Source organism: Balaenoptera ricei, chromosome 8 (genome assembly GCF_028023285.1).
Source record: "Balaenoptera ricei isolate mBalRic1 chromosome 8, mBalRic1.hap2, whole genome shotgun sequence".
NCBI classification, from domain to species: Eukaryota; Metazoa; Chordata; class Mammalia; order Artiodactyla; family Balaenopteridae; genus Balaenoptera; species Balaenoptera ricei.
The window spans coordinates 28,967,332-28,991,364 of record NC_082646.1 but is presented as its reverse complement, the minus strand read 5'-3'; the positions used below and the strand labels follow the sequence as shown (position 1 = coordinate 28,991,364).

The 24,033-nt window shown below is 38.0% G+C and overlaps 1 protein-coding gene across 3 annotated transcripts in view; it reads left to right on the top strand.

Moving 5' to 3' along the window:
* Positions 1–24,033, top strand: part of GUCY1A2 (guanylate cyclase 1 soluble subunit alpha 2) — a 402,881-nt gene that overhangs the window by 245,327 nt on the left and 133,521 nt on the right. For 2 of the 3 annotated variants that reach the window (XM_059929348.1, XM_059929349.1), the window contains exon 6: positions 22,105–22,248. In XM_059929348.1, coding sequence (XP_059785331.1) covers positions 22,105–22,248 — 144 coding nt within the window. Of the gene's footprint in view, positions 1–22,104; positions 22,249–22,343; positions 22,473–24,033 lie in introns of those variants that run through there. The other variant, XM_059929350.1, reaches the window with a different exon arrangement.

The following is a 24,033-nucleotide window of genomic DNA, read 5'->3' as shown; positions in this document are numbered from 1 at the left end:
AGGTCTTCTGCCAGCATTCAGTAGGTGTTCTGTAGGAGGTGTTCCACATGTAGATGCATTTTTGATGTATTTGTAGGGAAGAAGGTGATCTCCACATCTTACTCCTCCACCATCTTGAAGGTCCCCCACTTGGATGTATTTAATTGTACTCAACAAACTTTGGATCATTGAATACCTCTTGTGTCATATGATTCTCAGCATTTGGTGGGTGTGTGCAGGGATGGAGAGACGGTGACTGACTGGAAGTTTTAATATAAAGTTCTGATAATTATGGATATGTCCGGAGAAGTTTATTGCTCCCACAATTAAGGCAAAACTCAGAGAAAAATTTATATGGCAATGGCTGGAGCTCAGGGTAGTGCTGCTTTTCTCCATTCTGAAGGCTTATTAGCACTTTAAAAAAAAATGTGAATATCTGGGTGGATTTTGTATATTTTTAATTCACATCATACACCAGAAGTCTTCAAACTTTGAGAATCATAAAATTTACCTGGAAGCATGTGAGAATGCAGATAGCTTGGTCTTATACTTAGATTTTCTTTTAATAGATCTAGGTGGGGCCTAGAGATCTAATTTTTAATAAGTACTGTCTAGGTGATTCTTATGCGGGTGGTCCTGAATTTTGCATTCCAAAAGCTTGCTTAGCAGACAATTCCCACTCCAATGTAGAAACTGGACAAATTTAAAGCATTTAATAAAACTCTATTGGGCATCCTGATACTGTGCTAGGATTCAGGGATATAAAGTTAAATATAGCTAGTAGAGGGAGAGTATAAACACATACATGCACAAATGCACACACACCCCATACATACTGTAATATAGAATTATGTTCATCAAATATGTGTGTAAGAAAGTCACAGACCCAGAAGTAGGGAAAGTAAACTTGAAAAAACGTGAGGGCTAAGTCTTGAGATAAACTTTGCCTGGTTTTCAGTTTTGTTTGACACGTGCACTAAAGGAGCTGTGTACTCAGTGAGGTGGGAAAAGTTTTTCTTCTTCTATTTTTGAGACTTCTTTCAAAATAATGAGTGCATCCACGAGGTCTTCAGGGACTTTAAAAGTAATAAATAAACCTAGTTTCAATCCATTCTCTGAACTAGGGTCTCTGAGAATGAGCCAGCTGTGAATTTAAAGCTACATTGGGGAAAATAGCTAACCACATGTAAAGATAAGCGTGGGCTTTAGGGGCAAATGACCTTTTGTTTTCAGAGGCTCTTCTCTCTGAATTTTCAGTCTAGGTTAATGACAGTGCCAATCAAGGACTTTCAGTTCCTTGAATGGTGAAGGGTAACACCCATAGAAAGTTATAAATATTATGAGGTTATTTTATGACTCATCACAACTTAGTTCTTATTACTCATAACTTCACAAGAAGGACAAATACAGAGCTCGATCCTTTGCAATATTAATCTTAATATTTTTAAATTATTTCCAGAATATCAACCTTTAGCATCATGAAATAGGACTCTATAATGGAGACGCTATTATAATATTGAATGACTGCAGGATTATTTACAAAGCCTAAAAAGAACAGGTTAATAATAATTTTGCTTTTAATAATAACATTTTATAGGTGGGGAATAAAAATGTTAAGGCAGATTCCCGATATAGTGTCTGACAAAAATGAATATTCATATGCCAGCTTCAAAGGCAGTAGAGGTTGCTTCTTGTTCCCCTGTGGAAGGTAGAGCCTCTTCTTGCTCAGTTTTGGTTACTGTTCAGTCTAGTCTCAGCAAATGAGACTAGGGATGCAAGTTTCTTTGTAGTTGGGGTGGAAAGGATGTAGTAATATCCAGGCTGCCCCATCCTCCCAGCCATCGTCTGTGATGCCTCAATTTTCTCTGGCACTTTTGGTACCAGTGAGCAACCTCTTTCAGGAAGGAGGCCTCCCACCACACACTATTCATGTTGGCAGGAATACCCTATAGAGTTCTGGCTCACCGTGGGGTAGAAATCTCACAAAATACGCTGGTGTGGGGGGTTGGCTAAAATGGTGGCAACGGAAGAGGGTGCCATATTCTCAATGACAGCAGAAGAGATTAGGAAAGTAAAGAAATTCATGGATGAAAAGCAGGTAGAGAGTTGAGAATATTGGAGAAGGAAAAAGTGAAGGAAGTAGAGGAGGAGATGAAGTATCCATGGAGAGAGGAGAGAAGGTGGTGAAGGAAAATTAAGTGGTAGAGATGAAGGAGGGGACAAGGGCCTGGCCCCTGAATGTGATATCTTCAGAGACTTTCTTGAGTCTGGATTTAGGGACAGTGAATGTTCAGGCTGACAGCGTCTTCCTTCAATTGGAGCCCAAGTTTGGGCAAATGCAGTGGTACGTGGGTGAGGGTACAAGATTCATCAACCAAAAATATGGATGTGGACATTTGGAACAATCCACATCCAACAGTCATGCTTAAGGGCCACAATATAGATTTGCTGAGGTTCATATTAATTAGGAATAAAGGAGTTCAGATAACCCAGGACAATCTACAACTTCAAGGTAATCTTTTGAGCAAACTCCTACTGCAGAAACAAGGTGATTATTAAAGAATATGAGATCAGAGCTTCTGGACAAGTGACATTTTTTTCCATTCCAAACATATGGTCAGGAGTCCTTCATCTGCAGGAGCAAGGCATCACCTGTAACTTTTTCACCTGGTTCTCAGACCATAGCCTCTCAGGATCTGACAAGATTGTTCTTATTAAAGGAAAAATGTGGCCCAACTCCTACAATACCACCTGCTATGTGAAGGGAAATCAGATTACTTTCAGAGGGCAGCCCAGGGACACACTCAAGCCTATTTGGGTACTAGTGTGGTTAACTCCTACTTCTGGAAATTATCCCTGCTCCAGGGTATTTTTAATTACCTTCCACTTATTGTTACACCTGTGCTTGGCCAACAGTGATGTTTACATGCTGGCGTTTCTGCACCTTGGCTCCTCTGGACTGCCAGTGCTCTCAACTTCAATAATGTAGCTTTTATGGCCATAGCCATCACTTTGTTTAAGTCAAGAAAATGATGCTAAAGACTGCACTGCTTTCATCTACATTGCTTGAGCATTTGTTTTTGTCAGGGCCTTCCTACTTGCTTTTGATATATGTACTCATGAGTCATATTTGAAGAGAGCAAGTTTATCTTCAAGAAACACAACCTCAACAACAATAAAAACCTGGGTTCATGCTTGCTGTCTGTGGCAAACTGTTCATCTTCAAGTAGGTCCAGTGGATGTTCCATAGCCCTATCATCTCTGCTTGGCCACTGCCATCTGGATTTTCATATTTGACCAGGAGCCTATTTCACTGACCCAGCTGCCGAGTACCTGGAAAAACAGGAATATAAACAGCAGAGATCTGCTGAATATGTATGAAATAAAGGGGGAAATGTAAAAGGTCTCTAAATTTACCCAAGTATACAGTTTTTCCTGGTCTTCTGCTACTTACAAGTTTTCATGAAGGCCTGTGCCATGCTCTACCTTTTTCTGGCCAGCCTTTTGGATAATCTATGTCCATACCACCAACAATCCTCTTGTCTGGTTTCTAGTCATCAAGTACCTCCAGAACTGTTTTGTGGACTCAGGGTGCCTGCCAATCATTAGAAAACTCCTCTACTATACCCCTCTCCTTGTCACTCAGGAATTGAACCTAATATAAGACAGGTGATTGGGCTGGCAGGTGTGACCCAATCCTCACAGCAAGCACAAATATGGTATCCTTTCTGAAAATCAAGTGTTCTTATCCACAATGACCTCATCATGCCCAGGTGACCAGGTGCTCTGTGAAATGCTAGAAGGGTAAAAGAAGACATTTTTCATTTTTAGGCTTACATCATATTCCAACACCTCTCTTCTCTCTCCTTCCCACCTCCATTTCTTTTTTAAAGACTCTAGAGGCCAAAACCAGAAAGCAGAACAAGTAGAAAAGCAGACTTTTTTTTTGATAAATCAATGCATTTAATATAAAATGGGCTCATAAAAATATAAAAGATGAGTAAATGTAAAGCATAATTTAGGAATTATTTGTAAGTATGGTATAAAAATCCAGAATCCATAAAGGAAAAAAGTGGTACATTTGTCAGTAAAAATTCTAAAATATGTGTGTAACAAAAGTATCATTACAAAGTCAAAAGACCAACAAAACAAGACAAAAAAAAATGCAAATCTCATGACGGAAAAAGGCCTTAGTATACAAATAATTCTTACAAATCTCTTAGAAAAATGCCAATCAAAAAATTTGGAAAGTTGGTTCAAAACTAGAATTATAAATGAACAACAAAAAAGGAAGACCCTCAAACTCAAAACTAAGAAAATTAAAATGGGAAACCATTTTTAGCTGATCCATTTGGCAAAGATTTGTTTTTTTGTTTGTTTTTGTATTCTTGAATTTTATTTTATTTATTTTTTTTTATACAGCAGATTCTTATTAGTTATCTATTTTATACATATTAGTGTATATATGTCAATCTCAATCTCCCAATTCGTCCCACAACCACCTCCACCACCCCTGCTTTCCCCCCTTGGTGTCCATATGCTTCTTCTCTGCATCTGTGTCTCTATTTCTACCTTGCAAACCAGTTCGTGTGTACCATTTTTCTAGATTCCACATAAATGTGTTAATATACGATATTTGTTTTTCCCTTTCTGACTTACTTCACTCTGTATGACAGTCTCTAGGTCCATCCATGTCTCTGCAAATGACCCAATTTCGTTCTTTTTATGGCTGAATAGTATTCCATTGTATATATGTACCACATCTTCTTTATTCATTCATTTGTCAATGGGCATTTAGGTTGCTTCCATGACCTAGCTATTGTAAATAGTGCTGCAAAGAACATTGGGATGCATCTGTCCTTTTGAAGTATGGTTTTCTCTGGGTACATGCACAGTAGTGGAATTGCGGGTCATATGGTAATTCTATTTTTAGTTTTTTAAGGAACCTCCATATTGTTCTCCATAGTGGCAGTATCAGTTTACATTCCCACCAACAGTGCAAGAGTGTTCCCTTTTCTCCACACCCTCTCCAGCATTTCTTGTTTTTAGATTTTTTGACGATGTCCATTCTAACTGGTTGGATGTGATACCTCATTGTAGTTTTGATTTGCCTTTCTCTAATAATTAGCCTTGTTGATCACCTTTTCACATGCCTGTTGGCCATCTGTATGTCTTCTTTGGAGAAACGTCTACTTAGGTCTTCTGCCCATTTTTTTGATTGGGTTGTTTGTTTTTTGATATTGAGCTGCATGAGCTGCTTGTATATTTTGGAGATTAATCCTTTGTCAGTTGCTTCATTTGCAAATATTTTCTCCCTTTCTGAAGGTTGTCTTTTTGTCTTGTTTATGGTTTCCATAAAGTTCCCATTTGTTTATTTTTGTTTATATTTTCATTATTCGAGGAGGAGGATCAAAAAAGATCTTGCTGTGATTTATGTCATAGAGTGTTCTTCCTATGTTTTCCTCTAAGGGTTTTGTAGTGTCCAGTTTTACATTTAGGTCTTTAATCCATTTTGAGTTTGTTTTTGTGTAGGGTGTTAGGGAATGTTCAGATTTCATTCTTTTTTTTTTAAACATCTTTATTGAAGTATAATTGCCTTACAATGGTGTGTTAGCTTCTGCTTTATAACAAAGTTAATCAGTTATACATATACAATATGTTCCCATATCTCTTCCCTCTTGCATCTCCCTCCCTCCCACCCTCCCCATCCCACCCCTCTAGGTGGTCACAAAGCACCGAGCTGATCTCCCTGTGCTATGCGGCTGCTTCCCACTAGCTATCTATTTTACATTTGGTAGTGTATATATGTCCATGACACTCTCTCACCCTGTCAAATCTCACCCCACCCCCTCCCCATATCCTCAAGTCCATTCTCTAGTAGGTCTGTGTCTTTATTCTGTCTTGCCACTAGGTTCTTCATGGCTTTTTTTTCCCCTTAGATTCCATATATATGTGTTAGCATACTGTATTTGTTTTTCTCTTTCTGACTTACTTCACTCTGTATGACAGACTCTAACTCCATCCACCTCAATACAAATACCTCCATTTCATTTCTTTTTATGGCTGAGTAATATTCCATTGTATATATGTGCCACATCTTCTTTATCCATTCATCTGTCGATGGACATTTAGGTTGCTTCCATGTCCTGGCTATTGTAAATAGAGCTGCAATGAACATTTTGGTACATGACTCTTTTTGACCTATGGTTTTCTCAGGGTATATGCCCAGTAGTGGGATTGCTGGATCGTATGGTAGTTCTATTTGTAGTTTTTTAAGCAACCTCCATACTGTTCTCCATAGTGGCTGTATCAATTTACATTCCCACCAACAGTGCAAGAGAGTTCCCTTTCCTCCACACCCTCTCCAGCATTTATTGTTTCTAGATTTTTTGATGATGGCCATTCTGACTGGTGTGAGATGATATCTCATTGTAGTTTTGATTTGCATTTCTCTAATGATTAATGATGTTGAGCATTCTTTCATGTGTCTGTAGGCCATCTGTATATCTTCTTTGGAGAAATGTCTATTTAGGTCTTCTGCCCATTTTTGGATTGGGTTGTTCGTTTTTTTTGTTATTGAGCTGCATGAGCTGCTTGTAAATCTTGGAGATTAATCCTTTGTCAGTTGCTTCATTTGCAAATATTTTCTCCCATTCTGATGGTTGTCTTTTGGTCTTGTTTATGGTTTCCTTTGCTGTGCAAAAGCTTTTAAGTTTCATTAGGTCCCATTTGTTTATTTGTGTTCTTATTTCCATTTCTCTGGGAGCTGGGTCAAAAAGAATCTTGCTGTGATGTATGTCATAGAATGTTCTGCCTATGTTTTCCTCTAAGAGTTTGATAGTGTCTGGTCTTACACTTAGGTCTTTAATCCATTTTGAGTTTATTTTTGTGCATGGTGTCAGGGAGTGTTCTAATTTCACACTTTTACATGTATCTGTCCAATTTTCCCAGCACCACTTATTGAAGAGGCTGTCTTTTCTCCACTGTATATGCTTGCCTCCTTTATCAAAGATAAGGTGACCATATGTGCGTGGGTTTATCTCTGGGCTTTCTATCCTGTTCCATTGATCTATATTTCTGTTTTTCTGCCAGTACCAAACTGTCTTGATTACTGTAGCTTTGTAATATAGTCTGAAGTCAGGGAGCCTGATTCCCCCAGCTCCATTTTTCGTTCTCAAGATTGCTTTGGCTATTCGGGGTCTTTTGTGTTTCCATACAAATTGTGAAATTTTTTGTTCTAGTTCTGTGAAAAATGCCAGTGGTAGTTTGATAGGGATTGCATTGAATCTGTAGATTGCTTTGGGTAGTAGAGTCATTTTCACAATGTTGATTCTTCCAATCCAGGAACATGGTATATCTTTCCATCTATTTGTATCATCTTTAATTTCTTTCATCAGTGTCTTATAATTTTCTGCATACAGGTCTTTTGTCTCCTTAGGTAGGTTTATTCCTGGATATTTTATTCTTTTTGTTGCAATGGTAAACGGGAGTGTTTTCTTAATTTCACTTTCAGATTTTTCGTCATTAGTGTATAGAAATGCAAGAGATTTCTGTGCATTAATTTTGTATCCTGCTACTTTACCAAATTCATTGATTAGCTCTAGTAGTTTTCTAGTGGCAATTTTAGGATTCTCTATGTATAGTATCATGTCATCTGCAAACAGTGACAGCTTTACTTCTTCTTTTCCGATTTGGATTCCTTTTATTTCTTTGTCTTCTCTGATTGCTGTGGCTAACACTTCCAAAACTATGTTGAATAATAGTGGTGAGAGTGGGCAACCTTGTCTTGTTCCTGATCTTAGTGGAAATGGTTTCAGTTTTTCACCATTGAGGACAATGTTGGCTGTGGGTTTGTCATATATGGCCTTTATTATGTTGAGGAAAGTTCCCTCTATGCCTACTTTCTGCAGGGCTTTTATCATAAATGGGTGTTGAATTTTGTCGAAAGCTTTCTCTGCATCTATTGAGATGATCATATGGTTTTTCTCCTTCAATTTGTTAATATGGTGTATCACATTGATTGATTTACGTATATTGAAGAATCCTTGCATTCCTGGGATAAACCCCACTTGATCATGGTGTATGATCCTTTTAATGTGCTGTTGGATTCTGTTTGCTAGTATTTTGTTGAGGATTTTTGCATCTATGTTCATCAGTGATATTGGCCTGTAGTTTTCTTTCTTTGTGACATCTTTGTCTGGTTTTGGTATCAGGGTGATGGTGGCCTCGTAGAATGAGTTGGGGAGTGTTCCTCCCTCTGCAATATTTTGGAAGAGTTTGAGAAGGATAGGTGTTAGCTCTTCTCTAAATGTTTGATAGAATTCACCTGTGAAGCCATCTGGTCCTGGACTTTTGTTTGTTGGAAGGTTTTTAATCACAGTTTCAATTTCAGTGCTTGTGATTGGTCTGTTCATATTTTCTATTTCTTCCTGGTTCAGTCTCGGCAGTTTGTGCATTTCTAAGAATCTGTCCATTTCTTCCAGGTTGTCCATTTTATTGGCGTAGAGTTGCTTGTAGTAATCTCTCATGATCTTTTGTATTTCTGCAGTGTCAGTGGTTACTTCTCCTTTTTCATTTCTAATTCTATTGATTTGAGTCTTCTCCCTTTTTCTCTTGATGAGTCTGGCTAATGGTTTATCAATTTTGTTTATCTTCTCTAAGAACCAGCTTTTAGTTTCATTGATTTTTGCTATTGTTTCCTTCATTTCTTTTTCATTTATTTCTGACCTGATCTTTATAATTTCTTTCCTTCTGCTAGCTTTGGGATTTTTTTGTTCTTCTTTCTCTAATTGCTTTAGGTGCAAGGTTAGGTTGTTTATTCGAGATGTTTCCTGTTTCTTGAGGTAGGCTTGTATTGCTATAAACTTCCCTCTTAGCACTGCTTTTGCTGCATCCCATAGGTTTTGGGTCGTCGTATCTCCATTGTCATTTGTTTCTAGGTATTTTTTGATTTCCCCTTTGATTTCTTCAGTGATCACTTCATTATTAAGTAGTGTATTGTGTAGCCTCCATGTGTTTGTATTTTTTACAGATCTTTTCCTGTAATTGATATCTAGTCTCATAGCGTTGTGGTCGGAAAAGATACTTGATACGATTTCAATTTTCTTAAATTTACCAAGGCTTGATTTGTGACCCAAGATATGATCTATCCTGGAGAATGTTCCATGTGCGCTTGAGAAAAATGTGTATTCTGTTGTTTTTGGGTGGAATGTCCTATAAATATCAATTAAGTCCATCTTGTTTAATGTATCATTTAAAGCTTGTGTTTCCTTATTTATTTTCATTTTGGATGATCTGTCCATTGATGAAAGTGGGGTGTTAAAGTCCCCTACTATGATTGTGTTGCTGTCAATTTCCCCTTTTATGGCTGTTAGTATTTGCCTTATGTATTGAGGTGCTCCTATGTTGGGTGCATAAATATTTACAATTGTTATACCTTCCTCTTGGATCGATCCCTTAATCATTATATAGTGTCCTTCTTTGTCTCTTATAATATTCTTTATTTTAAAGTCTATTTTGTCTGATATGAGAATTGCTACTCCAGCTTTCTTTTGATTTCCATTTGCATGGAATATCTTTTTCCATCCTCTCACTTTCAGTCTGTATGTGTCTCTAGGTCTGACGTGGGTCTCTTGTAGACAGCATATATATGGGTCTTGTTTTTGTATCCATTCAGCCAGTCTGTGTCTTTTGGTGGGAGCATTTAATCCATTTACATTCAAGGTAATTATCGATATGTATGTTCCCATTCCCATTTTCTTAAATGTTTTGGGTTTGTTATTGTAGGTGTTTTCCTTCTCTTGTGTTTCTTGCCTCAAGAAGTTCCTTTAGCGTTTGTTGTAAAGCTGGTTTGGTGGTGCTGAACTCTCTCAGCTTTTGCTTGTCTGTAAAGGTTTTAATTTCTCCATCAAATCTGAATGAGATCCTTGCTGGGTAGAGTAACCTTGGTTGTAGGTTTTTCTCCTTCATCACTTTAAGTATATCCTGCCACTCCCTTCTGGCTTGCAGAGTTTCTGCTGAAAGATCAGATGTTAACCTTATGGGGATTCCCTTGTGTGTTATTTGTTGTTTTTCCCTTGCTGCTTTTAATATGTTTTCTTTATATTTAATTTTTGACAGTTTGATTAATATGTGTCTTGGCGTGTTTCTACTTGGGTTTATCCTGTATGGGACTCTCTGTGCTTCCTGGACTTGATTAACTATTTCCTTTCCCATATTAGGAAAGTTTTCAACTATAATCTCTTCAAATATTTTCTCAGTCCCTTTCTTTTTCTCTTCTTCTTCTGGGACCCCTATAATTCGAATGTTGGTGCGTTTAATGTTGTCCCAGAGGTCTCTGAGACTGTCCTCAGTTCTTTTCATTCTTTTTTCTTTATCCTGCTCTGCAGTAGTTATTTCCACCATTTTATCTTCCAGGTCACTTATCCGTTCTTCTGCCTCAGTTATTCTGCTATTGATCCCATCTAGAGTATTTTTAATTTCATTTATTGTGTTTTTCATCGTTGCTTGGTTCCTCTTTAGTTCTTCTACGTCCTTGTTAAATGTTTCTTGCATTTTGTCTATTCTATTTCCAAGATTTTGGATCATCCTTACTATCATTATTCTGAATTCTTTTTCAGGTAGACTACCTATTTCCTCTTCATTTGTTAGGTCTGGTGTGTTTTGACCCTGCTCCTTCATCTGCTGTGTGTTTTTCTGTCTTCTCATTTTGCTTATCTTACTGTGTTTGGGGTCTCCTTTTCACAGGCTGCAGGTTCGTAGTTCCCATTGTTTTTGGTATCTGTCCCCAGTGGGTAAGGTTGGTTCAGTGGGTTGTGTAGGCTTCCTGGTGGAGGGGACTATTGCCTGTGTTCTGGTGGATGAGGTTGAATCTTGTCTTTCTGGTGGGCATGTCCACGTCTGGTGGTGTGTTTTGGGGTGTCTGTGGCCTTATGATTCTAGGCAGCCTCCCTGCTAATGGATGGGGCTGTGTTCCTGTCTTGCTAGTTGTTTGGCATAGGGTGTCCAGCCCTGTAGCTTGCTGGTCGTTGAGTGAAGCTGGGTCTTGATGTTGAGATGGAGATCTTTGAGAGATTTTTGCCGTTTGGTATTACGTGGAGCTGGTAGGTCTCTTGTGGACCAGTGTCCTGAAGTTGGCTCTCCCACCTCAGAGGCACAGCCCTGATGCCTGGCTGGAGCACCAAGAGCCTTTCATCCACACAGCTCAGAATATAAGGGAGAAAAAAATAGAAAGATAAAAAGAGGATAAAATAAAATAAAATAAAGCTATTATAATAAAAAATAAGAAAAAAAATTATTAAGAGTAAGTGTATTCAGAAAAAAATTTTTTTTAATTTTTAGAAATAGATTTATTAATTTTTTATAGTAAAAAATAAGAAAAAGATTTTTAAGAAAAAAATTTATTTAGAAAAAAAATTTTAATTTTTTAAAATAAAAAATATGAAAAAACTTATTAAAAAATTTTTTAATTTCTAAAAATAGAAAATACGGAAAAAAATATTAAGAAAGCATATATTAGGAAAAAAAATTTTTTTTAAGTAAAAAAAAAAAAAAAAAAAAAAAAAAAATGGACGGACCTAACCCTAGGACTGATGGTGAAAGCAAAGCTATACAGACAAAATCTCACCCAGAAGCATACATATAAAAGGAAAAGGGGAAATTAATATATCCTGCTCCTAAAGTCCACCTTTTGAATTTGGGATGATTCGTTGTCTATTCAGGTATTCAACAGATGCAGGCACATCAAGTTGTTTGTGGAGCTTTAATCCGCTGCTTCTGAGGCTGCTGGGGGAGATTTCCCTTTCTCTTCTTTGTTCGTACAGCTCCCAGCGTTCAGCTTTGGATTTGGACCTGCCTCTGCATGTACGTTGCCTGAGGGTGTCCGTTCCCCGCCCAGACAGAACGGGGTTAAAGGAGCAGCTGCTTCGGGGGCTCTGGCTCACTCAGGCCGGGGGAGGGAGCGGCACGGAGGAGGCGGGGCGAGCCTGCGGTGTCAGAGGCGTCGTGACGTTGCAGCAGCCTGAGGCGCGCCGTGTGTTCTCCCGGGGAAGTTGTCCCTGGATCACGGGAGCCTGGCAGTGGCGAGCTGCACCGGCTCCCGGGAGGGGCGCTGTGGAGAGTGACCTGGGCTCGCACACAGGCTTCTTGGTGGCGGCAGCAGCAGCCTTAGCGTTTCCTACCAGTCTCTGGGGTCCGCGCTCTTAGCCGCGGCTCGCGCCCACCTCTGGAGTTCGTCTAGGCGGCGCTCTGAATCCCCTCTCCTTGCGCGCCGCGAAACAAAGAGGCAAGAAAAAGTCTCTTGCCTCTTCGGCGGCTGCAGACCTCCTCTCCAGCTCCCTCCCGGCTCGCCGCGGCACGCCAACCCCTTCAGGCTGTGTTCACGCCGCCAACCCCAGTCCTCTCCCTGTGATCCGACCGAAGCCCGCACCTCAGCTCCGAGCCCCGCCTGCCCCAGCGGGTGAGCAGACAAGCCTCTCGGGCTGGTGAGCGCTGCTCGGCGCTGAGCCTCTGTGCGGGAATCTCTCCGTTTTTCCCTCTGCGCCCCTGTTGCTGTGGGATCCGCGCTGATAGCCGCGTGGCTCGCACCCGTCTCTGGACCTCGCCCAGGCAGCGCTCTGAATCCCCTCTCCTTGCGCACCGTGAAACAAAGAGGCAAGAAAAAGTCTCTTGCCTCTTCGGCAGCTGCAGACTTTTTCCCGGACTCCCTCCCGGCTAGCACCAAAGCCCGAGCCTCAGCTCCCAGCCCCCGCCCGCCCCGGCGAGTGAGCAGACAAGCCTCTCGGGCTGGTGAGTGCTGGTTGGCGCCGAGCCTCTGTGCGGGAGTCTCTCCGCTTTGCCCTCCGCACCCCTGTGGCTGCGCTCTCCTCCGTGGCTCCGAAGCTTCCCCCCTCTGCCACCCGCAGTCTCTGCCCGCAAAGGGGCTTCCTAGTGCCTGGAAACCTTTCCTCCTTCACAGCTCCCTCCCACTGACGCAGGTCCCGTCCCTATTCTTTTGTCTCTGTTATTTCTTTTTTCTTTTACCCTACCCAAGTACGTGGGGATTTTCTTGCCTTTTGGGAGGTCTGATGTCTTCTGCCAGCGTTCAGTGGGTGTTCTGTAGGAGCAGTTCCATGTGTAGATGTATTTCTGCTGTATCTGTGGGAAGGAAGGTGATCTCCGCGTCTTACTCTTCCGCCATCTTCCAGATTTCATTCTTTTACATGTAGCTGTACAGTTTTCCTAACACCAATTATTGAAGAGACTGTCTTTTCTCCATTGTATATTTTTGCATCCTTTGTCATAGACTAGTTGACCATATGTGCGTGGGTTTACTTCTGGGCTTTCTATCCTTTTCCATTGATCTATATTTCTGTTTTTGTGACAGTACCATGTTGTCTTGATTTGTAGCTAGTATAAAGGTACTATACTAACTTTGTAGTATAATCTGAAGTCAGGGATTCCTCCAGCTCCGTTTTATTCCCTCAAGATTGCTTTGGCTATTCGGGGTCTTTTATGTATCCATACAAATTAAAAATTTTTTATTTCTAGTTCCGTAAACAATGCCGTTGGTTATTTGATAGGGATTGCATTGAATCTGTAGATTGCTTTGCGTAGTATGGTCATTTTCACAATATTCATTCTTCCAGTCCAAGAACATGGTATGTCACTTCATTTGTTGGTATCATCTTTGATTTCTTTCGTCAGTGTCTTATAGTTTTCTGCATACAGGTCTTTTACCTCCTTAGATAGATTTATTCCTACGTATTTTATTCTTTTTGTTGCAATGGTGAATGGGAGTGTTTCCTTAATTTCTCTTTCAGATTTTTCATCATTAGTGTATAGGAATGCAAGAGATTTCTGTGCATTAATTTTCTATCCTGCAACTTTACCAAATTCATTGATTAGCTCTAGTAGTTTTCTGGTGGCATCTTTAGGATTTTCTACGTATAGTATCATGTCATCTGCAGACAGTGACAGTTTTACTTCTTCTTTTCCAATTTGTGTTCCTTTTATTTCTTTTTCTTCTCTGATTGCCATAGCTAGGTCTTCCAAAACTTTGTTGAATGATAGTGGTGAGAGTGGACATCCTTGTCTTGTTCCTGATCCTAGAGGAAATGTTTTCAGTTTTTCACCATTGAGAACAATGTTGGCTGTGGATTTGTCATATAATGCCTTTATTATATTGAGGTAGGTTCCCTCTATACCCACTTTCTGGAGAGTTTTTATCATAAATAGGTGATGAATTTTGTCAAAAGCTTTTTAGGCATCTATTGAGATGATCATATGGTTTTTATTCTCCAATTTGTTAAAATGGTGTATCACATTGATTGGTTTGCATATATTGAAGAATCCTTGCATCCCTGAGATAAATCCCACTTGATCATGGTGTATGATCCTTTTAATGTGTTGGATTTTGTTTGCTACTAGTTTTTTGAGGATTTTTGCATCTATATTCATCAGTGAGATTGGTCTGTCATTTTCTTTTTTTGCAGTATCTTTTTCTGGTTTTGGTATCAGGGTGTTGGTGGCCTCATACAATGATTTTGGGAGTGTTCCTTCCTCTGAAATTTTTGGAAGAGTTTGAGAAGGATGGGTGTTAACTCTTCTCTGAATGTTTGATAGAATTCGCCTGTGAAGCCATCTGGTCCTGGACTTTTGTTTGTTGGAAGATTTTAAATCACAGTTTCAATTTCAGTGCTTGCAATTGTTCTGCTCATATTTTCTATTTCTTCCTGGTTCAATCTTGGAAGGTTATGCTTTTCTAAGATCTTTTCCATTTCTTCCAGGTTGTTCATTTTATTTGCATATAGTTGCTTGTAGTAGTCTCTCATGATCCTTTTCATTTCTGCAGTGTCAGTTGTTACTTATCCTTTTTCATTTCTAATTCTGTTGATTTGAGTCTTCTCCCTTGTTTTCCTCATGAGTCTGGCTAATGGTTTATCGATTCCATTTATCTTCTCAACGAACCTTCTTTTAGTTTTATTGATATTTCCTATTGTTTCCTTTATTTCTTTTTCATTTATTTCTGATCTGATCTTTATGATTTCTTTCCTTCTGCTTACTTTGTGTATTTTTTTTCTTCTTTCTCTAACTGCTTTAGGTGTAAGGTTAAGTTGTGTATTTGAGATTTTTCTTGTTTCTTGAGGTAGGATTGTATTGCTATAAACTTTCCTCTTGGAAATGCTTTTGCTGCATCCCATAGGTTTTGGATTGTCATGTTTTTGTTGTCATTTGTCTCTAGGTATTTTTGGATTTCCTCTTTGATTTCTTCAGTGATCTCTTGGTTATTTAGTAATGTATTGTTTAGCCTCCATGTGTTTGTGTTTTTTACGTTTTTTTTCATTGTAATTTATTTCTAATCTCATAGCATTGTGGTCAGAAAAAATGCTTGATATGATTTCAGTTTTCTTAAATTTACTGAATCTTGATTTGTGACCCAAGATGTGATCTATCCTGGAGAATGTTTTGTGTGCACTTGAGAAGAAAGAGTAATCTGCTCTTTTCAGGTGGAATGTCCTATAAATATCAATTAAGTCCTTCTGGTATAACGTGTTATTTAAAGCTTGTGTTTCCTTATTTGTTTTCATTTTGGATGATCTGTCCATTGGTATAAGTGAGGTGTTAAAGTCCCCCACGATTATTGTATTACTATCGATTTCCTCTTTTATAGCTATTAGCATTTGCCTTATGTATTGAGGTGCTCCTATGCTGGGTGCATATATATTTATAACTGTTATATATTCTTCTTGGATTGACCCCTTGATCATGTAGTGTCCTTCCTTGTCTCTTGGAACGTACTTTATTTTATAGTCTATTTCATCTGATATGAGTATTGCTACTCCAGCTTTCTTTTGATTGCCATTTGCATGGAATATCTTTTTCCATCCCCTCACTTTTGGTCTCTTTGTGTTCCTAGGTCTGAAGGGGGTCTCTTGTAGACAGCATATACACAGGTCTTTTTTTTTTTGTATCCATTCAGCGAGCTAGTGTTTTTGGGTTGGAGCATTTAATCCATTTCCATTTAAGGTAATTATCAATATGTATGTTCCTATTACCATTTTCTTAATTGTTTTGTGTTTGTTTTTGTAGGTCCTTTTCTCCTCTTGTGTTTCCCACTTAGAGAAGTTCCTTTAGCATTTGCTGTAGAACTGGTTTTGTGGTTCTGAATCTTCTTAGTTTTTGCTTGTCTGTAAAGCTTTTGATTTCTCCATCAAATCTGAATGAGATCCTTGCTGGGTAGAGTAATCTTGGTTTTCTGTTCTCCCTTTCATCACTTTAAATATATTGTGCCACACCCTTCTGGTTTGTAGAGTTTCTGCTGAGAAATCAGCTGTTAACCTTATGGGAGTTCCCTTGTATGTTATTTATCAGTTTTACCTTGCTGCTTTTAATAATTTTCCTTTGTCTTTAATTTTTGTCAATTTGATTAGAATGTGTCTTGGCATGTTTCTCCTTGGGTTTATCCTGCCTGAGACTCTCTGTGCTTCCTGGCCTTGGGTGGCTATTTCCTTTCCCATGTTATGGAATTTTTCCACTATAGTCTCTTCAAATATTTTCTCAGGTCCTTTCTCTCTGTCTTCTCCTTCTGGGACCCCTATAATGCGAATGTGGTGTGTTTAATATTGTTCCAGAGGTCTTTTAGTCTGTCTTCATTTCTTTTCATTCTTTTTTATTTATTCTGTTCCACAGCAGTGATTTTCACCATTCTGTGTTCCAGGTCACTTATCTGGTCTTCTGCCTCAGTTATTCTGCTATTGAGTCCTTTTAGTGTATTTTTCATTTCAGTTATTGTACTGTTCATCTCTGTTTGTTTGTTCTTTGATTCTTCTAGGTCTTTGTTAAACATTCCTTGCATCTTCTTGATCTTTGCTTCCATTCTTTTTCTGAGGTCCTACATCATCTTCACTATCATTACTCTGAATATTTTTTCTGGAAAGTTGCCTATCTCCACTTCATTTAGTTGTTTTTCTGGGGTTTTATCTTGTTCCTTCATTTGGTACCTAGTCCTCTGCCTTTTCATTTTGTCTATCTTTCTTTGAATGTGGTTTTCATTCCACAGGCTGCTGGATTGTTGTTCTTCTTGCTCCTGTTGTCTGCCCTCTGCTGGATGAGGCTATCTAAGAGGCTTGTGCAAGCCTCCTGATGGTAGGAACTGGTGGTAGGTATAGCTTGGTGTTTCTGTGGTGGATCGAACTCAGTAAAACTTTAATCCACTTGTCTGCTGATGGATGGGACTGAGTTCCCTTCCTGCTGGTTGTTTGGCCTGAGGCAACCCAGTACTGGAGGCTACAGGATCTTTGGTGGGGCTAATGGTGGACTACGGGTGGTCTCATGCCAAGGAGTACTTCCCAGAACTTCTGCTGCCTGTGTCCTTGTCCCTGTGGTGAGCCACAGCTGCTCCTCACCTCTGCAGGAGACCCTCCTACACTAGCAGATAGGTTTGGTTCAGTCTCCTATGGCATCACTGCTCCTGCCCCCTGGATCCTGATGTGCACACTACTTTGTGTGTGCCCTCCAAGAATGGAGTGTCTGTTTCCTGCAGTCCTCTTGAAGTCCTGCAATAAAATCCCGCTAGCCTTCAGAGTTTGATTCTCTGGGAATTCCTCCTCCGATTGCCCAACGCCCAGGTTGGGAAGCCTGATGTGGGGCTCAGATCCTTCACTCCAGTGGGTGGACTTCTGTGGTATAATTGTTCTCCAGTTTGTGAGTCACCCACCCAGCGGTTATGGGATTTGATTTTGTTTTGATTGCACCCCTCCTACCATCCCATTGTGGCTTCTCCTTTGTCTTTCGATGTGGGGTACCTTTTTTTGGTGAGTTCCAGTGTCTTACTGTCAATGATTGTTGAGCACTTAGTTGTGATTCCAGTGTTCTCGCAAGAAGGCATGAGCACAAGTCCTTCTACTCTACCATCTTGAACCAATCTAGAAAAGCAGACTTTCTAATTTGTTTCTCCTCTTGATTGTGTCCAGATGAAGAGAGGGAGGCTGTCCAGTAAGGTAGACTGTCAGAGTTCTCTGACTCTTTACTATTATGCCCTCTCCCCAAACTCCCTTTCACAAGTTCTACAAAGTTCAAAGGAAGATAATCCCAGGACTATGGGATGGAAGGACTGAGGTGGTCATGAGTTTCATGGGGCAGAGATTATTTATTGCCCAGTTGTGTGCAGTGTTTTTGTAGGGTAATCCTAGCCCCAGTACCACCCTCACCCTTATTTACAACACACACATTCTTTCTTCCCCACTGTGCCCAAATTTCCAAGAAATTTCCCAGATAATTCTTGAACACTAATCTGGAGGGGAGGGAAAAGAAAACATGAGGATGAGCTTCTATTAGAAAGTATAAATAAATTATTTTAAATAATTAATCTAAAGCTAAAGTAAAGTAAATAAAAAGGGTGAATGCATAACTCTAAGAAGTTTATTTATACCACCTTTATTTCTTGAATAATGTAGGGAGTTTGATTATAAAGTGTTGAGAAGATATACTGAGATAGATGAATTCTTTAAAGTTTGATAAAAGCAGGTGTAATAATATGTGGGACAACAGTTGTTACATAATATTTTTAGTATTTAAGCCTCCTCTTTTATGTTCAGAGAAGGATGTAAGGTTTTTCTGACATTTGCATAAGCTCTATCTTCTCCATCTCCAAGTTTAGTTTAGTCATCTTTATTTTTATCTAATGTCATTTAAGAACAGGTTGGAGATACTGAAAATAAATGAGATGCACTATTTTAGATGGTGTCTATTAAAAAAACACTGAGACAATTATAAAGGAATTCAGATCATAGTCAACTTTTTGGACAGTTTTTTGGTAATATGTTTATAATGTCTACTTGTTTAACTTTGTTTTAACTCAAGGAAACAGCCTCAAAAGAAACTTAACTGATATATAATGCTTTCACATTCCCTGCTCCTTTTGAAGCAAAGTTGACATAATTTTGAAGGGAATCCAGTAAAATTTCCACATGTATTCAATTCTGCTAAATTCGTATAGACCTGACTTAGATGAAGGGAGAGGAGAAAAGAATAGAACTTTAATGGAAAGCTGCATTACTAAGGTGTTTCATCCAAGATTTTCAGGTTAAGATACTGAATATATCTACAAGGAAAGAAAAACATCTCAAGGATGTATTACTTGCACTTTACAGACATCTAGTTATTTGAAAATTTCTAAGCGATCACATATTCATTCATGTTCTCATTTGTACTATTCACCAGATATTTCCGACCCTTCTCTGAGCACAAGGTTGGTTGCATTTTCCCATCTCCTTTATGTCAAACATGGTCACGTGACTTGCTTTGACAAATGAATCATGAGAAAAAACCATATACGTCACTTCTGGGAGGAAGCTTTAAGAGAGCTCTTAAGCTCGTGTATAATCAGAACCTCTTTTCTTCTGACATGGCAACGAGCTTCAGATGAGGAGATTCTATTAGCATTGCCCCTGGAGTGAAGAGATGTGGCACAATGTTCCTCTCCTCTACCCCAATCCCCTAACCCCCATGAATATGCAACATGAATCAGAAAAAAACCTTTGCTATTTTAGAGCATTACGATTTGCAGGTTGTATTGTTACTGCAGCATAATCTAGCCTGCCATGATGACAACAACATCTTTTCGAATTTTTTTTTTTTATGTTGGGTGTTTAAGAATAATTATGAAAATTCCACATCTTAATCTATGGGTTTTTTGCTGTCTATTTCTAACCCAGCTCTTGATCCTATTATTTCTGATAGCTAGTCTGGATTTAAATATTTGGAAACTAAATGTTATGTAATCTTACATGAATGGATTTTAATGTGAATTTCTTATATTTATGTTGTGTACTTAATTTGATTTTTTTTTTTGGTCATTTGTTAACATATTGGTCCATCTTCTCCATACTATTACATTATATATACCTAAGGAGAAAGTACAACATATAACTAACTAATCTTTATATATGCCTAAGGTACAAATTCTAGAAATACACATTTAGTGGTATTCAATAAATTTTTACTGAAATGATAGTGGAGATAATACTGATGAGAAGTTTGATGATGATAGAGACTCCAAGAAAAGATCATGCTCCAGGAACATGCATGTTCAGAGTGACTGGAGAGCAGTTCAATTTATGCAAATAATTTACTGCTTATGTGTTCTAATATTTGAAAATCAGAAGTTAGTTTCAAATTATATAACTAACAGCATTCTAGATGTTTTAATTGTATAGAAATACAAAAGTATGAGATAAATCTGAGGTTTAGCAAAAGACATTGTGTTTTTAGAGGGAAATGGTAAATGACCACATTTCAGACGTTTGCTATTTGCTGGTTTTCTTCCTCAATGAGAGTTTTTGGTGGAAGTATATTTTAGTATTTAGAATAAAACTTTTGCTGACTCACATTGCATCATCTTTCTGTTCTTACCATACAATTTTAATTTCCATTTTCTGGCCTCAGAAAACAGATCCTGAAGTGAAGATGTGGAACTTCATGATAGGTCTGAGTGTATTTGAATCATTTTTGATGCATATTTCCTGATAAGATTCAGATAATCATTGATAATTTTGGCATCTCTAGTTTCATGAGATTCATAAGCGCTGTCATCACATTCCCTAGATTTGTGCTCACAGAATTTAATGCAGAGAAGCTTTTCAATATTAAAGTGTTAGGATTCATTCACATGAAATGTAATTATTGCTGCTAAATCTTAACTAATAGAATATTTTGTAATTCTTGTTATATTTATGATAGAAGCATCTCCAGTAATTTAGAGGCAATTTTTTCCTACCCAGATCTACATGGCACACAGGTCTACATGGTGCTCATAAAATAAATGGGGCAAATGAGCAACTGATTAGAATAACTGTTATTGTAATCATAGTTAAATATGGTTGATTATTTATTCATTTGATAGTTATTTATTAAATAGCTATATTTAAGACACTATCGTGAGCACTATGAGTACAGACATTAAAAGGACATGATCCCATTCTTAAAGAGCTCACTTTGTAGCTGTGGACACATATTGATTATATATTGATACATATTGATTATAACCTATGATGAAAGCTATAATATAGAGGTGTGCTGTTGAAACAGAGTAGAAGAAAGGATTAGTTTTGCTACTAAGAACTAATGGAGGGACCATGGAGTGATTCACAGAAAAAGTGATATTGGAATTGGACATTTAATGCAATATTTCATCACTTTTCTCTAATTAAAATATTAGAGCTGTTGAACATAATCACCATATCTACCTTGGATAATTAGAAAACTTTCCTCTAGAAATGAGTTGTGCCTAACTTTTATACCATGTTCTATGCTTTGGAATTTTGGAAGTTTTAACCCTTGGTAAATATTGAAAATATTTAACAATCACAATAGCCATTCAAAATGGTTGCTGACATGGTCTGGAAAGACTCTTGACAGTGCCTGTTAACTCTTTAATTGTAAGATTATGGATGGGTTTCTGTGCATGAATTTCTCATCTCTCAAATATAACCAATACTAGTTTCTTCCATTTAGGATATTTGTGAGGATTTAATGAGATAATGCATGTAAAGCAGTTGATGCAATTAATGGTAGAGAGTATGAATTCAAGAAGTGTTATGTGTTATAATTATTAAGAGTAAATAAGAATAGACTAGACAACAAATTACAGATATATCAAAAAGTGTGACACCTGAAACTAACACAACATTGTAAATCAGCTATACTTCAATTAAAAAAATAAAAATAAACACTAAAAAGTGTGGAGTAATTGGGAAAAACTGCAAAAAACTTACTTTCCAGTGAAGGTCTACTTGAAGGTTTGAAGGAGATGAGAGAATGTCTTTGTAAAAAGTCATTATTTGGAAAATATCCAGGCAAAACAGTGACAATTCTATTTTTGTGAGGGATAATTATTTTATATTCTAGTTTCTGATTTCAATGATCATCTATGGTGTTAATGTTGATGAACAAACAGCTCTGGAGTGACATGTTAGTATTTGACTCTGGCTGTTTGCAAACTCTTTTATGATTATACTCTGTTGTCTAATTGCTTGATTTATTGGTGTTTTGATGATATGTTTTCCAGCAACATTTGTGATTGCAGATAACTATTTCTACTTTGGCTCATTATCATACATTTGCATTTGATTTGTCTGGCTGCTGCAGGTGGAAACAATAGGTGATGCATACTGTGTTGCTGCAGGGCTCCACAGAAAAAGCCTCTGCCATGCTAAACCCATTGCTCTGATGGCCCTGAAGATGATGGAACTTTCTGAAGAGGTGCTGACACCTGATGGAAGACCAATTCAGGTAAGCTTCTCAACAGTTTTGTTTGAGTAGTAATGCACCTTTAACTGAAGAAGGCAAGAAATTCCCTTCTGAATTCTACATACTATAATTTACAGATCTAGATAAGCCAGTTGCTCAAGAAGGAGGGAATACTAGAGATAACTCATAAACCCAGGAAATGAACAAATGGAATATGACCCAAAATAGGAAAAGTTTTGTGGAAGACAAATTACTATGGGGACAAAACAAAAAGAGCTAAAGGATTAAACCAAGGAAGGAACCTGCTGTCAGTGACCAATTCACCAACACCAAGCAACAGTGATGGTGAGAGTCAGTTCTGAGAGATAATCCAAAGAGCAAGAAATAAGAAGCAAGAAATTGGATGACCTGAACAACTTCCTGTGGATAGTGTACAGGTATTCTTATGAAGCCTTAGGCCTCAGGGTTACTTCTGAAATATTTTTTTATGTGTCAGAGCTTGAAGGTTGGAGCCCAAGACTGAGGAAACATCAGAAACTGTGGAAAATGTAGCTTCTCGTGTATTGTACTCTTTTTGGTACTGATAGCTGTCTGAAATCTAGGATCTACCTCTGAGAATGGATGAGGTCACCTAGCTATATTTCTGCAAGCACCTGATAGATCCCAGAAATGTTTTTACTAGGAATCCTTATAAGCCAAAAATCTTGTATTTGGCAAAGTAACCTTGAATTCAAGGCAGCCTTTTTATAACAGTTCATCAACCATGGGTTAAAAAATACAGAAAAAAGCCTCAAAATGTGAATATATTCCTAGTTTGGCACTATGGCAAAGTAGATACTCTGAGTGACCCTTCTGATTAAAATGTAGTGTTAAATAGTTTACAAATAGTAGCTTTTTGAAAGTTACTAAGCATATCACTGAATTCAGGAAAGAGAGAAATGTGTCAATCACATTATATATATAGATAGAACAAAATTTAAGTGGTGAATTTAAGTGCTCTGTCATTAACAGTGATAATAGGAAACACTATCCTTCCATGAAGAAAGTCAACTTCAATTCCCTCTTCAAAGAATTTCCACAGATAAAGTTCTCTGAAGAATGACTGCCTAATACTAAAAACAAAACAAAATAAAACAAAGGGAAAAAATCACACACTCACACAGGAAAACAAAGTACTATGGGTTAAGAACCAGTAGAAACAGGAGATGAGAAAAACAGATCTGGAGTTGTCAAATATCAAAATTATTGGACACAGAATCAAAATGACAATGCTTAAAATAATTAAAGAAATAAAAGAGAAGCTTCACTACCATGTGTAGAATAGACATCTAGTGGGAACCTGCTGTATAGCACAGAGAGCTCAGCTTGGTGTGTTGTGATGACCTAGATGGGTGAGATGGGGTGGGTGGGGGGGTGGGAGGGAGGTCCAAGAGGGAGGGGATATATGTATAAATATAGCTGATTCACTTTGTTGTACAGCAGAAACTAACACAACATTGTAAAGCAATTATACCCTAATTAAAAAAAAAAAAAAAAAAAACAAGGCTGGAACAACTAGGTTTGAAAATGAACCAGAGAATTTCTAAGCAATCAACAGAATACCAAAAGAAACAAACAAACAAATAAACAAAAACCAAAAATCGAGCAAACTAAAACAAAAAATCTCTCAGTGGATGAGTTTAGAAGCAAATTAGATACAGCTGAAGAAAGTTCCCATAAGTCCAGAGAATTAAAAATGGGGAAATATGAATAAAAGAATGTAAAATATGTAGGAGACATTATACATTCAGTTGGAATTATCTCCACATGAAGATAATAGAGGGAATG